The sequence below is a fragment of the Camelus dromedarius genome, chromosome 4, assembly GCF_036321535.1.
Source record: "Camelus dromedarius isolate mCamDro1 chromosome 4, mCamDro1.pat, whole genome shotgun sequence".
In the NCBI taxonomy this organism is placed as follows: Eukaryota; Metazoa; Chordata; class Mammalia; order Artiodactyla; family Camelidae; genus Camelus; species Camelus dromedarius.
This window is the reverse complement of record NC_087439.1, coordinates 15,503,793-15,520,078: the sequence shown is the minus strand read 5'-3', so window position 1 is coordinate 15,520,078 and position 16,286 is coordinate 15,503,793. Positions and strand designations below refer to the sequence as shown.

General features: G+C 34.7%; 1 protein-coding gene across 4 annotated transcripts in view; it reads right to left on the bottom strand.

The window, feature by feature from the left end:
• SLC35F5 (solute carrier family 35 member F5) overlaps positions 1 to 16,286 on the bottom strand; it is a 32,777-nt gene extending 16,491 nt beyond the window's left edge. The window contains exons 1-10 of one of the 4 annotated variants that reach the window (XM_031451291.2): positions 16,015 to 16,286; positions 15,073 to 15,163; positions 14,778 to 14,919; positions 10,901 to 11,044; positions 8,395 to 8,457; positions 7,310 to 7,391; positions 6,327 to 6,517; positions 3,117 to 3,198; positions 2,275 to 2,362; positions 260 to 324 (exon numbers count right to left, since the gene is read on the bottom strand). In XM_031451291.2, coding sequence (XP_031307151.1) covers positions 260 to 324; positions 2,275 to 2,362; positions 3,117 to 3,198; positions 6,327 to 6,517; positions 7,310 to 7,391; positions 8,395 to 8,457; positions 10,901 to 11,044; positions 14,778 to 14,919; positions 15,073 to 15,163; positions 16,015 to 16,054 — 988 coding nt within the window. In that variant the 5' untranslated portion in view covers positions 16,055 to 16,286. Of the gene's footprint in view, positions 1 to 259; positions 325 to 2,274; positions 2,363 to 3,116; positions 3,199 to 6,326; positions 6,518 to 7,309; positions 7,392 to 8,394; positions 8,458 to 10,900; positions 11,045 to 14,777; positions 14,920 to 15,072; positions 15,164 to 15,472; positions 15,690 to 15,900; positions 15,920 to 16,014 lie in introns of those variants that run through there. The other 3 variants (XM_031451289.2, XM_031451290.2, XM_064484699.1) reach the window with 3 other exon arrangements.

The following is a 16,286-nucleotide window of genomic DNA, read 5'->3' as shown; positions in this document are numbered from 1 at the left end:
GTTATGTACATAGTAAATGGTTAAAGGGAATCCGGGTGAAGGCTATCTGAGAGTTCCGTGAACTATTTTTTAATTTTTTTACCTTATTTCCAAAGGAGAAGTTTTTTTAGAAAGGCCTTGTCAGTGCCTGTGTGTGTGTGTGTGTGTGTGTGTGTGTGTGTGTGAATGCCTGCCTGTGCGTGTACATGCACACACGAGATGATGTGCACAGAACTTTCTTGGACACTCTCACAGAAAAAATGCGGAGTCAGATACTTACCAATTGTGTCTCTTCCAGCAGATTTTTCAGACCCTGACAGGTTTACCAGCACAACACCTCCGATGCTAGGAGAACAATCAGTCATTACTGATGAGCAAAATAATAAATTTCTTAAAGAGACTAATCTTAAAGACAAAAATTATTTACAAATAATGAAGACTAATCTCAACTCTGGGTAAAACTATCAAAGAATTAATGATTTGATTAATAATATCCTATAATATTATCAATATAGTGTAAGTGTTCTATTAACTCGTTTAATCCACATAAAATGCCCAATATTACCTTAAAAGAAAGGTATTATTATTATTATTATTACCATTCCCATTTTACACATGCGAAAACTAATGCACAAAGAAATGAAGTACTTTGACTAAAATCACACAACTGGGATTGAAACGCAGGCAGTCTACTTCCAGAGTCCAGTGTTCTTATGTGCTATGCTATCTTCTGCCTTTCAGTCAGGAAAAAATTAACCAACTTGACATCCCTCTTCCAATCTTTTTTGGAAATATATATATATATATAAAATCCATATAAACCTAACAATGGCACTAACTCTTACTTATTGGTAAAATAGAAATTAACAGTAAAACTATCCTTAAATATTTAAATAATTAAGTTAATCTCATTACTTTAATGGATAAATATCAGACTGAATTAAAGATGTAGAGAAATCAGAGATCATTCCTTCATTATTGTTGCTTATTGAGCTAAACTCTGGGTTAAGCGATGAACAAGAGATGTGGTTCCTGTCTTCACTGTCTTTCTATGTCTATGCATCTTCTACTTTTACTAAGACAATGCAAAGAAAAGTTAGAAATAGGCATGAATTTTGAACAAAGTTGGATAAGCCTCATTATTTCCCTAAGAAAAATATACTGTATTTCCTTAATGTAAAAATATATTTGGCTAAAACATGGGCCAATCATGCAAAAGAATAAATTCCTATAAAGCCCAAATGGTAAATTAGTTGGTTCAAACAGATTGTCCAGAGAAACTACCATGGTCAATTTACCCTTACATCTAAAAAGAAAAACAGAATAATAAGGACTAGCACCTATGTGACAGCCAAGGGTCAGGCTCTATGACACTGACTTTTTATATACATCCCTCCAAACTTCAGAATGAGACTGCAAAGTGGATTATACTATTATCATTCTGTCATCCAGGAAATCCTCTCAGAGAGTTCAAGGGAAGTACCCAAGGGCAAAGAGCAGGGCTCTGATTCAAACCCAGTTCTGCTGGCTCAGAAACACTAATCTTTCCCATAAATCATTCTGCTACCTTTTCTGATTTCTGATTTTCTCTCACAAAAACAACAGCTTCATTAAACCAACACATCCTTTTTGAGTACTGACTGTGAATGAACCCCTATGCTAGACCTTTGGTGACACAAAGAAGTATAAACAAGGCTTTTTGGCCTTCAAGGGTTTACACTCTCGTAGGAAAGACAAGAAAAACATACACAAAGTTAAATAAAAATAAAGGATTTCAATATAATTGATAATACTTACATATGGTATTATAAATACAGTAATACAAAAGTGCCAGATGACTTGTACAGAAAATAACCGTAAGACTGAGGCTGAGACAATCAGAAAAGACTGCATGTTAAATTTCTAGAAGTGGGAGAAAGAAAAACTAAAACCTAAACAAAAGAGGGAACTTGTTTTAGGAAAAGGAAACAGAAACTTGGGAGGTTATGAAGATTAAAGTGTCACATGCAGTTAAATGTGAACATCAGTACAACACTTAGTAAGTCCACAGTCCCCTGAATGGGAACCAAAGCTGCTTTGGGGTCCTCCCTCCAATTACCCTCGCAGGAAGGATTCAAAAACTAGCCAAGGATGTGATGCAGGGCTGAGTAGCATGATGTCCATTTAAAACCTTCTTTTACCCTCATCTTTCTTTGCCAATACAGTATATTATAACGTATCCTCTATCACTACCAAAAATGTTTTAAACATCACATTTTTAAGCAGAGTAAACTAGCTATTACACTATATTCTTACCTTAAAATTACAGCTAGTAGTTTAGAAAGAGTAAACCTATCTCCACTGTTACTTGGAAACAATGCAGCAAGGATTAAGGTAAAAAGTCCTATGGAGAGAAAAGGATAAAAAAAAAAAATATACATTAGCTTAAAGACTGTCAAAATTATTTACTACCAACTTGATTATTTAAATAAGTAAATCACATACCTAACTTTTAAACTCATTTTTGTCATTTTTAAATTACTAAGAATAAGACTGCAGATACTAAGGCTGAAATGTTCGAAGATCATACACAAACACAGCCTTTAAACGAAACCATGTTTATTTCAACCATACAGATCACATATAGTCCTATTTATTTTAAAACTAGTAAGAAAGTTAAACTGAGCACTCAGAGTAACTATGACTTCATCATAATGAAGCATGTGTGCTAAAGTTATTTTTACAGCTTCAAAACTACTTCTTTTATCTTCCAGATTTGGAAGGTGATTCAATTTTAAAAATAAAACACCTTACATAGGGCAAATTATAGTTCTGAAATAATTACATTGGCAATTACATTTAGCCAAAGGATTGAGGAAAAGATCTATATAAAGAACGTGCGAAAGGAAAGACAGCTACAATACAAAGAGTGAGCCTATAAACTTTAATATATTGTTGCATAAAAAAAACTGAAAAGTACTGGAAGGAATACAAATAGCAGGTAAAGCTGTAAAGATCAAGTAGTAATTGTAATACATGAATATACATTAGAAAGAATGAAATGATATATAAGAAGCTAAAAATGCATGCATATGTATACATATAAATCAGAAATAGATCTCGATTTATAATACAGATTTTGAAGACAAATTTCTTACCAGAAGTTGAGGACAAAATATTGACTATAGCAACCTGTGTGTCTGAAAGTGCTTCTTGATATGACAAGTTTGCCAAAAACCACTAAAGAAACAGAAAATAAAGTGAAATTTAATGAATGACATGTTTGTATCTGTCATTATAATTTATAGTCCCCTCCTTTTCTTTTCCCCCTAAACACTGTTATCATAATAAGTTTTAAAATCTGCTTTGGATTGAAAAATCACGGCCCAAAAAGAGGACAAACATTTATATCAGACCTAAGATCACCGTTATCCAATTTCCCTTATGAAATTAATAATAGTTGGTTAAAAATGAGCACTGTTTAGGTTTTTATTAAAATGAGGGTTAATTTAATATCAAATCAACTTTGAAATCTGCTTTATCCAAGCACTGATAGCACTCTATTAAGTTTATCTAAATCAAATTTAAGTCGGGGGAAATTCTCAAACATTAAAATATATGTACAGATGAATATAGCATGACAAGAAATCAACTGACAAAGGTGATGCTTAAGAGGACAGATGGAACTAGCCAGACTGACAGACAGAAGGCCCAGTTCACTTTGGAAATTTTAAAATGTGCAAGAAAACTGGATGTTTCTCTGATTCTGTTTGGAGACATAACACAAAGAGTTCTCATAACTTTGGATATAATAAAGGAAGTCTTCCAGTTATGAGGATTTTTTTTCTTCTTTCTTCCCTTTTGCTCATCTAAGCTAGGATATTCTTATATTCCCTACCCTGTGCCTACCATGATTTAGAGAATAAGAAATGACCTCTTTTGAGGAAGTGTGTGTGGGGTGTGTGTGTGTGTGTGTGTGTGTGTACATCCAAAGTTCATTTATTTTCACTGCTATCAGATATTCTAATGGGTACTACCACAACTCATCCACTTTTCTGTTGAGGGACACTTTTTGACTATTTCAAACAATGCTACCAAGATCATTCTATTATACGCCCCCTGGGGCATATGTACATGAGTGTCATTAATGCAGTATATATACTAAGCAGCAGATTGCTGGGTCAAAGCAAATTAAATGCCTGTCTAACTGTTTTTGCCAACTCTGTTACTAAAGCAGATTGGCTAGATAATCATATTTCACTGAAGAATGATTTGTTTCCATTAAGAGAGGAATATCTCTTGATCTCCCTCAGAACCTATAGTTAAGTAAGCAGTACAATTATCAGCATTTATATCTCAAAGAAGCAGTACAGGCACAAGATCTTCGAGCACTGCTAGAAGGCAGCAGACAGCTGAGAGTCTAGAAGTCTCCATTCAGTCACGCTGTACTCAAAGCTAAAGCCAGAGTGAAACTACGGCAAAGTGATTCTGATTCTGTCTGTAGTCCTCAGACTTCCTAATTTCACTTGAATATCTAAATAAGAAAATGAGTTTAGCAATTGGCAAGATGGGCAGTATCAATATATATGGCAACAGGCGCCACAGTCTGCTTGTAGTTGAAGTGCTAGGGAAAAAAAGCAGAAGACTCTGCCCTTAATTACCTTTTGGAGATTTTTCTGCAAAATTAGATAATGCTTATCAGGTAATAATTAGCTTTCTTGACCCTCTTGCCTTATCACTTGAACATAAATACTGTGCTCATTTTTGAAACAGTCTCACTGGTCTCTGATCATGCAAGATAAAGAAATGAAAATAGATCACTCAGATGGCCAGCAATCAAAGAGCATGAGAACGCATCACTAGTGAGCTCTTTCCAGAAAAACGTTCCCATTTTCCAGCTCCCCTTAAAATCCAGTCTCTGGCTCTCAAACCCATGGGATTCTTACCACAAATGAAAATCCATCTCAATTACCCTCCAATAAAAAGTATCTTTACGATGTTTCCTTTCATTATCCCAGAGTTGAGAATAATCATGTTCCAACAATTAAGCTATCACAAATAATTTATATAATACTTCATCATTTCATGACTGGTAATCCATTTTAAAATTATCATAAAAGGTATTGTTTGTAAAGCCTCTATGACCTAAATTATATTTTACCAAAAAAATTAAAACACCATAAGCCCTAAAGAGACAAAAGAATTAAAGGAGGACTAATAAATACAATACATTATTTCCTTTTAACCTGCACTGTCCAATACATTAGCCACTAGTCACATGTAACTACTAAGCAACTGAAATGTGGCTAGCCTGAATTGAAATGTTTAGAAATTGAAATTGAAATGAAAACTGAAAATGAAATAGAAAAAGAGATTGAAATGAAATAGTAATTGAAATGTTTTTGTGCTGAACACCAGAAACTGACACATTGTGACTGACTATACTTCTATAAAAAAATAAAAAATAAATATACAAATAAATTGAAATGTTTAGAAGATTTTAGTACAAAAAAAGAATGTAAACTATCTCAGCAATAATTTTTATACTGATAATATGTTGAAGTACTTTACATATAGTGGGTTAAATAAAAATATAGTATAACACTAACTTGTTTCTCTCTTTTTCTTAATGTGACTACTAGAAAATTTTAAAATACGGCTTCCACACACATTCGGATCCCACAATGGAACATGTGGAGAGGCGTTCATTCATCTAGCATGAAGAGCATGGGTACATCTAGAAACACTGAAATTCATTTTTTAAATTGTAAATCAGAGTTTTCAATAACTCAGACACGTTACCTAACCCCAGCTTAGCCCAAAATAATATTTTATTTGCTATATGAATATTCCATATGAAACTTTAAGCATATTTTTTGTTTTTATATTAAAATAACTGAAAAGCTATAAACAATATTACATGAAATTCTGAAAAAATGTTTACTATGAGTACTTGTTAAAATATTTGACCACATTTATATGAAAATATATATTTAATATAAAACTGCAAAAACACTTATTTGAAGAAATAAATACATACTGTAAACTCTTATCTGGATATTACTAGTGCTTGTATATATTATAGTGTAAAATAACAGTTCGTTATTCTGATCATGAGGCAATGCCAATTTCTAAAAAAAAAAACACACACATATATATATATATGAGTAGTCATAGTGCTACAGTATTTACTAAATTCTTTCAGGTATGACTAGTATTTACTAACTTTAATTCCCGAGTGATGGCAGACAACAAAGTTTAAAGTCAAGATTAAGCAACCTAATAGTCTTATACTTAAATAGTATATTGCTGATATGTATACTGTCTTAAAATTCAAATTCCAAACATATAATAAAGAGAAGACTTACCACAAAGCAAAAAAAAAAGCTAATTTTTGCTACTTGAGTTGCAGTAAGTTTCCCCACAGTTTTGAGTAAGGATTCTTGCTCCTTCACAGTAGGATAGGACATGCGAGACAACTTAGCTTCCAACGCATGGCTTGATGGAAGCTGTCGAATCTCCATGATGTTACTGAACCTGACACGAGACTTCTTGGGAGCTTAAAAGAAAAAGCATAGTACAAAATCATTAAGCAGTTCCCCCTTCATCCAACAAGTTATACATTTTAATTTACTGATAAATGCGTATTATTTGATCCATCTATGATTACACTTGAACAGTCAAAAAAAAAAAAAACAGTTACATTACTACATGGGACAGCTCTGTTCTTTCAAAAGTTTTAACAGGAAAAATGTTTCACTTATAAAAATTTTTAAAGGTTTTAAAATGAGACTGATATTCAAAGAAAGTTTCTGCAATTATGTACAAACACAACTGCCTGGTTCAGGATTATAGTATAATAATTATTTTAGGATTTATAGTAAAACTTTATTTGAATTTTTCCTCATAGATACCCAATTTATAAGAATTATTTTTCCGGTCAAGCATGTGGAACATTCTTCTATGCCCATTCCTTGCGAGAGAATATTATGGATAAATACTGTGCCTTCTGCTGAAGCTGGCATTCTTTACCATATTCACAGAACCAGCAGAATTCCTGTAATTTGCTATCAACGTCTTTAATGGCCTGGCTGAAGAGGATATTGTTCATTTAAATATATATACATAATGAAACCATAGTGATATCAGGTATTTGGAAGTTATTTCCATCGAATTAATAAAAACTTCTGGTCAGACTTCCAGAGGACTACTGGCTGAGCCAATGCCACATGGAACAGAAGAACTGCCAGGTGATCCCAGTCAACCCACAGGATGACTAAGTTTTGAAATGGCTTGAATGAAGCTAAAATGTCCACCCATTTCTAAGTTATGAAATTTAAATTTTGCTTACTTTTTTCAGTATCAATGTTTGTGTTCTCAGACTTTTCACTTGGAAGGTCATGAAATTTCACAGGAACATACAGAGGTTCACTCTGGAATGTAGCAAAAACAGAAACCAATATAAACAGCAACTGTAAGAGCTAAGTGTTGGCTAGATTGAAGTGGATGATATTCAGACACAGTAGTTAGAAGAACAGGCTTCCTTCTCAACTCTGTCTCTACACTCAAGACAACTGATATTTGTCTTGCTGAGGTTTAAGATATCAGAGAAAAGAAATGACATTTTCTCCATAAATTTCCCTCTTTATAAATTCTTCACAGCACCTGGTAACCTACCTTGCTTGCACCTGTAGTTCTAAAAGCTGGACAGACAAAAAAACTGTACTGTCAATAAGGCCACCAAGCTAGCACTTCCTAAATTGGTATTCAATTTTAAACTAACTTAAAATTTTTTCTCAGATGGAATGTCACATTTGGACAACACATTTTAAAGAAATGCCTTAGTGATGGTCTAAAAAGAACAGATTTTTAAATACGATCTCTCCAACAAGAAGATAAATGCTTAAGTTGACTATGGTTAATTCCTTCATATGTTTGCTTATTATTTGTCTTCTCCCCTTCCCCAGACACACACTCTCACACACTGCAATGCAAGCCATATTTCAAGAGCCTAGAACAAGTGCTTAGCACATATCAAGCGCTCTTAAAAATGTATCCAGCAAACGAATGAACAATCCGCTTATAGAGTCTCAGAGTCAAGCAAATGTATTTGTTTCTAAGCAATAATAATACAATAATGAACATAAAGTGACAGAGTTGGTAAAGTGACAAAGGACAAAGGATTTCCTTTACTATTTTTAATCTTTAACTTATTTCCTCTTCCTTTCTCTCCCCAGAGGTGGCTGAATTGCTTACTTCTAGGCCCCAGGTATCTCTAAGGAAACAAAGTACCAAATTACAACCCTCATGGAGGGCACCGAACATTAAGATATGTCTATATCTTAATATAGCTGTGGTGCTATCAAAGCTATTTCAGTCCTTCCCGCCACAGTCAACTCCGCCCGCACTCTTCCTGAGGAGAAAAGAAATACTTACCAAAGAACTATTCATGGTTGTATCTGTTGTGCAAGCAGCAAAGTAACCTTCAGCATCTGCAAACTACCAATAATGGGACATAAAATCCAATTAAACTCATGTTATAAAGTAGAACTAGTGTGAGTCACAGCTCAAAGGAATAGAACCAGAAATGCGGAGTAGATCTAAAAGGGTATAATCATTAATAATAATGATAATAGTAGCTAATGCCAGTACTTAGCTATCCAAGGTAGGTATTATCATCATCATTTTGTTGATAAAGAAACTGAGGCTGAGAGATTTCATCTAAGTAACCCAGTCAGGATTAAAACCCAATTCAGTTAACTGCAAAACTTATGCCCTTTTCACAGTACTATTATAACATTTCAGATCAGTAGAGAGAGGATGGGTGGGTTAGTGAAAAAGACAAATAACGTCTTAGTATTATCATGATAATAACATTAATATCAAGAGCCCTCTAAATGTTTTCAGAAACTGGACCACACTTTGAGAACCACTGTGCTAGTGCTGTATAAGGCATGCTTTTTTTTTTTTTAATAACTACAGCTACCCTACCATTTATCCCTGCTTAAAGTCTGAAAAGGTTAAATAACTTGCTCAAGATCATACAATCAGCAACTGATGAACAAGATTCAAACACCACAGCCCATGCTCTTAAAGAACCCTCATAAATCAGGAAGAAAGAGTCAATGTAGAAAAATAGACTAGATACAAACAACCCATAAGAGAATTCTACTGTACAACAAATATATGAAAGAGTAACCAAAAACATGCAGATTAAACAAAATACCACTGTCCCCTCACCAAACTGGCAAATATCAGGGTTTTGCTCAAAGTTCAATCTCACACACTGCTAACACACAAATTCATGTAGCGTTCCATATTTTCACACATTGTAAACTGACTCTACTTCAATCAAAAGAAAAATGTTCCAGTAATACTAAGTCACATAGAAAGTTGTTTGTGATATACTATTAAGCACAAAAAGTAAGTTATAACATGGAACATAACGGTACAATTTCACTTTTGTAAAAAGTAAAACAAAAATACACATGTAAAAGAATGGCTGTATATATGCCAAAATACTGTCAGTGGTTATTCCTTGAATGGTAGAATTTATTTTCTTTATTTTGTTCCTCTGTATTTTCTAAATTTTCAACAATGCGCATGTATTAATTACACATATAACATATTCCTACATGTAATACTACAATGAATATGTGTTTCTACAATGCATATGTATTAATTTTATATAGTAAAAAATATATACACTCATAATTTTGGTAAATTTTTGTGGACATGAATATACATTTCTAGTCTTTACCTCAAAAAAAAATTACTGAAAAAAATCTAATGAGTACATTTCTCAAGAATTTCTCAAGAATTAGCTAAGATAAGAAATGATATTATTTTACCCCACAAACAGCAGTACCCATAAAAGAAAAGGATTAATAGAGACAGAAATTAAGAGTGGTTACCAGGGACTCGGAAGAAGAAGGGATGGAAGCTATTGTTTAATGGGCACGGAATTTCTGTCTGGGATGATGACAAACTTGTGGAGATGGACAGTGGTGATGGCTCCATGGCAAAGTGCGTGCACTTAATGTCCCTGAACTATACATTAAAAAATGGTTAAAATGGTAATTTTATGCTATATATATTTTACTACAATTAAAAATAGGGGAAAAGAAAAAAATGGTTAAGTGGTAAATTTGATGTTATGTGTATTTTATCACAATTTTAAAAAGAGGGAGAGAGAATAAAAAAAAGAAATAGAAAAGCATTAATATAAGAAACAGAAATTGATACAACATTGTAAACTAATTGTATCTCAATAAAAAATATATATATACAAAATATAAGAAACAGCTTTATATTCGTCATCCTCAAAAATTCAGTTTCTGTTTTTGCAAGGAAGATACATCACTATATAAACTGCCATTTCTTTCAAAACTTATAAATAAGCATGTTATGTCACATTAATGAAAGATTATAATTTGATTAGCCAAACATCTGAAACATGCCCTGAAATATGGCACTTTCATTTAAATATATAAAACATATAAAAATTATTTTGCTTCTACAATCACCTTTATAACTAATTAGGTGATCCAGTCTATAAATAACCAAAGACTATAGAGATTCTTATCCCTCACCTTCCATCATCTTCTCCACGTTAATTGATTTGGGCTAGTTCAGTCATTTTTAACGACTCAGAGGATGTCAAGAGGTAAGGGAAAGAAAGTGGTTATGTACTTTTGATTTCTCACAAGGTATTCTGATGTCAAGTTGATCGAAAGAATAAATTTTAAAGTTTGGACAAAAAGGTTTTTCTTACATTATGCTATTTTCTTACATTAAAAAAAGGTTTTTCTTATATTATGCTATTTTCACTCATTTAACTGAACTTAATTAATATCTGACTGTCCTTCAAGAAACTATTACATCTTCAAACCGTGACAAAATTTACCCCCTCTCCAACACACATTTAAAATTTTAAACTTACAAAAGCAGCATGCTTTCCTCGAAATCCTCTTGTACACTGTTGTCTCCATGGCTTCCAAATAATAAAGCCCAAAAGGTACAGAACAAACATAGATGTTTTTGCAAAGGTGCTGAAGAATGGTTTGTTGTACTGAGTAAAAACATACTGTAGAGGAAAAAGTTACATAAGCTATCAGACTATTTTAAACCTCATTAGTCATTTCCACTAAAGTAAGGCCATTTACATGATTTTTAACTCTAAAAGTTCATTTAGAAGAAAAAGATCAAAGGGATTATAAAAATATTTTGAATTCATTTCTATTGTATTTGCCTTGCATACAAAGGATAGCTCCAAACAAAGCAGGAACAACTTGCAAAAAGTTTTGTTCAACATTCACTGAAAACCTACTATGCAACAGTATTTATACTAGGGGCTAGGGAAAAATATGACAGACTTTCCTGAGAAATAAATATACATTTGAAGAGTATGCAGAATAATGTGTTAATACCATGATGGGGATACAGGGTACCATGGGAGTACCACAGGGAGACAGACCATTTTGAAAGTAACAGAAGTTTCCTAAAAGAAGCTATTCTTGATCTGTGTCTGAAGGGCTGAATAATAGCTCAAAGGAAAGAGCAAAAAGAAAGGCAATGAAACAGAACAGAGTATGAAGAAAATTCCAACAAGTTTAATGTTATTAGGAAGTTATATAAAAACCTGTAATTGTGTTTAAATTGGAAATATCAGAATGAACTCAGAATGTTTTGTTTCCTATAAACAAACAAATAAATCCTAGTTATGTGCACTGAAAAGGCCTAGCAAAAATTATAACCCAGAAGGAATGAGCAGCTCTAGAATCCAGATAGTGATCTGTATACCATTTTGCACTCAAAAAAACACGGGTCCTTGAAGAAATGGTCAAACCCAAGTATGGGGCAGGAAATACACAAGATGAGACTGGGATATCTTGTGCCAGAAAGCAAATAAGATGCTAAAGAATAATGGGGTCATATTGAAAAGACACCAGGGCCTATTTAAAGGGATTCCTACTGGCCAAAGGTAGAACAGTTTAAGCATCCAGAGGGATAATAACTACAGTTGTTTGAATCACATCAAACATACAAAAATCCATAAATGTGCAATGACACTCAAAAAGTGCTCAATGGCTACTTTGGAAGTTGCTAGGCAACATACTCTGAAATTAATAAAGGAAAAAAATCAAGATTTATTCAACCTTTCCTATATGAACCATGTTTCAGGACACCCAAACAGTAGTTGGGAAAAGTTCTCCTTAAAGAATTCCAACTAATAAATGCAGAAGGAATGACCCTTAGAAAAATCACCATTTTACAACCCCTAATGAAATACTCTTATCTGGGCAATAATCATATGGATACTCAACTACTACCTAAAGACTGATGAGGAACTTACAGTGCTCAAATTGGCATCACCCAAAATAAGATGTGCAGCCGTTATGTGCCTCATGCTGTGATGTCAAAGGAAGTACCCAATACCACCAAGGCATTTTTTCCTAAACTGAACCTGAATCAGATCAAGACTCCACATCTACCATTTTAAAGGAAATAAGAGAGAAGAAAGAAACAAGTTAAATGACACCTCAAGAAAGCAATTAGCCTATTTATACAGAATGTGTGCATTATGGACTGAATGTGTCTCCTCAAAATTTATGTTAAGGTGGGGAGGGTATAGCTCAGTGGTAGACTGTATGCTTGGCATGCATGAGACCCTGGGTTCAATCCCCAGTACTCCCATTAAATAAACAAATAAATCTAATTACCCACCCCCCAAAAAAAGACCTGAAAAATTTTTTTTTTAGTTCATATTTTAAAATCCTAACCCTCAACATGATGGTATGAGGAAGTGATGCCTGTGGGATGGCATGAAGGTGGAAGGTCACGAGGGTGGATCATGAATAACATTAGTGCCTTATAAAAGAGACCCCAGAGAGCTCTCCTGCCTTGTGAGGACACAGTGAGAAGACTGCCATCTAAGAGCCAGGAAGGGGTTCACACCAGACACATCTGCCGGTGCCTTGATCTTGAACTTTCCAGCCTCCAGAACTGTGAGAAATGTTTGTTGTTACAACCACCCAGTCTATGATAATCTTGGTATAGAAGCCCAGACAGACTAATACAGTATGATATATTCTACAGGAAAAATGATTCAATTTCTCCAACAAATCAATGGCATAATTTTAAAAAAAGGGGGTGGAGGGAATATAGTTAAGGACTAAAAGTCACTTAAAAGTTCTCATAAATATATAGTGTAATCTTTATTTTAGCTCCTAACCTAAAAAGATGTCTTTGACACAACCAGGGAAATTTGAATGTGGACTGAGTATCAAAGGATTTTAAGGAATTAGAATTAATTTTGTGAGATATGTTAATGGCATGGTGATTATATTTTAAAAAATGAAAAGTCCTTTTCAGTTTGAGATGAATATGAAAGAATTTAAGTGAAAAGACAAGTGGCTAGAATTTGCTTTAAAACACTTAAATAATGTTTGGAGAGGGGTTGATAAGATTGGCATAATCTGTTAACTGTTAAAGGGCAAGTGTCGGGTACATGAAGATCCATTATACCATTCTCTCTACTTTGTGTGTGCTCAAAAATTTCCGCAACAAAAAGACCGATTTTTAATTCTCAAATACACAGTGTATCTCAGAAATTTGATAAGCACATTTGGCTGAGGAATTAGACACATTACATGTACTCTTGGATAACAAAATTATAAAATACCCTCTTACTAACAGATTTCACTTTTTTCAAAAATAGGGAAAAGTTTGTTGTTGTTGTTATTTTTACTTTGCTTAGATATGCACTGTTAAATCATAATTAAGTCAGGTGCTCTTTTGTCCTAAATTTTACTACGTGATAAATAAAAACTAAAATATTTATTTAAAGTTTTAAAGATAGGCTTATTTCCCTGTCAATATTAAAGAGACTTCTTTGTGGTTAAACTACAGAATGTTAATCTAAAAAAAAAAGATCATAGAAGAGTGAAAAATAAATGGTCTATTGTATTCCAGAGCCTAATTCCAAAAAGGCTAAAAATTTATTTATTCATTGGATACAATGTCAATGTCAACTATTTACTTAGCTACCATGTGAGATGACCAGCAGTATCAAACAGCCTCTTTTGACACTTAAGTTCATTTTATAAATGCTAGTTTCCTTTTGTATACTAGCCTTAAGATAGCAACATGTTAAGTTAAAATGCAGTAATTTCTGAAAATAAATTTTTATATGGATCATTAACCAAACAGAATAAAGTTAACTATGCATGTAAAAAGAAAAACTAGCTTGGGAACTCAAAATACAACATTACTATCAAAAGGTCATCAAAAAAGACAAAATAAAATTTAACTAGATATGTGTACTTCACAATAATGTTTGAATCCATAAACATATAAATGTACATACACCCATGTATGTGTACAATAGTGACCTGTACGTGAAAACTTGGATCACTTTCACTTATCTGTCCAAAAGCATTCTTAATTTCTACATAATGGTGACAAATGATTTTGCATCTTGGTTTCCACTAGAAAATAGTATTTATAGAGAAAGAAGTTAATTTAGAAAAAAGAAAAACAGAAACACCCCCAAATATTAAGAAAATGTGCATATATCTCACTTTCTAAATAACCTCCCTAAAAGATACAAGAAAACTACATGAACCAACAAAAAGAGTAGCCTTTCAGTTTCATTCAACCTGAATTGATACTTTTTCACTAACAAAGAAAACATAAATAATTCAACAATATTCCAAATACGGCTTTAAGTAAGCATGAGATAATAATGACTAGAGATACTATAGCTTAACAATACTATTTCTATAATACAACATCATTCCCAAACGAGAATTACATACCGAAGTAAGTTCTGAGGATGCGACCCATATCACATCAACAAGTAGGAGAATAACCACCCCAAGAGCCATTCGCCTGCGCTGAGTGAAACCACTGCTCTGGGAATTCATTCGGTTCATGATAAATACACACACCATTTGCAGTCTGTTTTTAGAAAACACGGATCACATTAGAGAGGGTTTTTTTTTTTAATTACTATATGAAAATGAGAAAATTTGCATTACAGAAATATCCGACATTTGTTAAGCTAATGTTCAGTTTGAAAGTCATACCGTAAATAAAAGGTAGGGAATTTACCTTGTTTTACAGGCCTTTCTTATATCTTCAAGGGCACTGCCTGAAAACTTGGCAGAACTGAGTCTAAACGGAGGTGAAGAACTCAGCGCACCTAAAAACCACCACAAAATGATGCTTAGGAAAACAGTAACCACTCAAAATAAGATTCATAAGATCTTTTTCGCTGTTCACCTTCAAAACGAACGCATATGAAAGAACATCAAAATGTGTTAAATATAACTGACACTCTCCTCTAGACTTTCATGTTATCCACTCTACAATTCCAATCATACTCTGACAAGAATACGGTACAGAAAAGGAAAAAGCAATACTAAACAATCGGCACACTTAAGAATAGTTAACTACTGAAAAATAGCTCCACCGAGTTTCATAAATACAGAATTCCATTCGCCTCTCTTGCCTCTCTCCAGAGGAATCCACCCCGGGGACAGGGTCTAGACACGCGCCTGTTTCCTAGTGTCTTTTCTGTCCCTGATCTCCAGTGGAGTTGGGTGATTTGAGGAAGTGATTTGTTGTGAGTCTTGGGGACTCGTTGCCAAACATCTCACGTGGTAAAGAGAAAGGCTCTCCACGCTTCCCCACCCACCTCTGTCACTATGTCTACTTATTTTAGACGGAAACAGTCATTCACGAGGTGGGTGAGGAAACAGCTGTTAAAAGGAATCTTCCTTTTTCGGAGGAGGAAAAAAAAAATTAAGCGAAGGACGCTTCCCGGGTGAAAGAGATTAAAGCCCCGAAGCGGCGGCGCACAAGCAGCTCTCTCAATTGCCAGGTTCAGGACGGGGCTCCCTGTCAGCCTCCCCTCACTCCGCCCCCAGACACTGTTACCGTTTGGGTCAAAGCACGGAGGTTGCTACCAAGGGCTGGAGGTGGGGCTGTTCGCGGGCCCTCGGTCCCGGCTCTGGCTCCCGGCGACTGCGCGGCCCTGCCCTGCCTACCCACCTGGCCTTCCTGCCCCGCGATGGTGTCGTGGCGGCACCATGAGCGGACCCGGCCCGGATCCGCCGCCGCCCGGGGCCACGGCCGCGGCCTCGGACTCACAGAGCTGTCGCGGCGCCTGCCATTGCGCTGTGCTGGAGGCCCAGCCCCTGAAGCCGTGGTGCCCCTCGGGAAAAGGCTGCGGACGCCGCCCGGGTCCACTCGGCCCGGGAGGGCGGGGAGCGGGAGGGTAAAGAACCGCGCAGGCAGCGATGGCCGCGGAGGCCCGGAGCTGG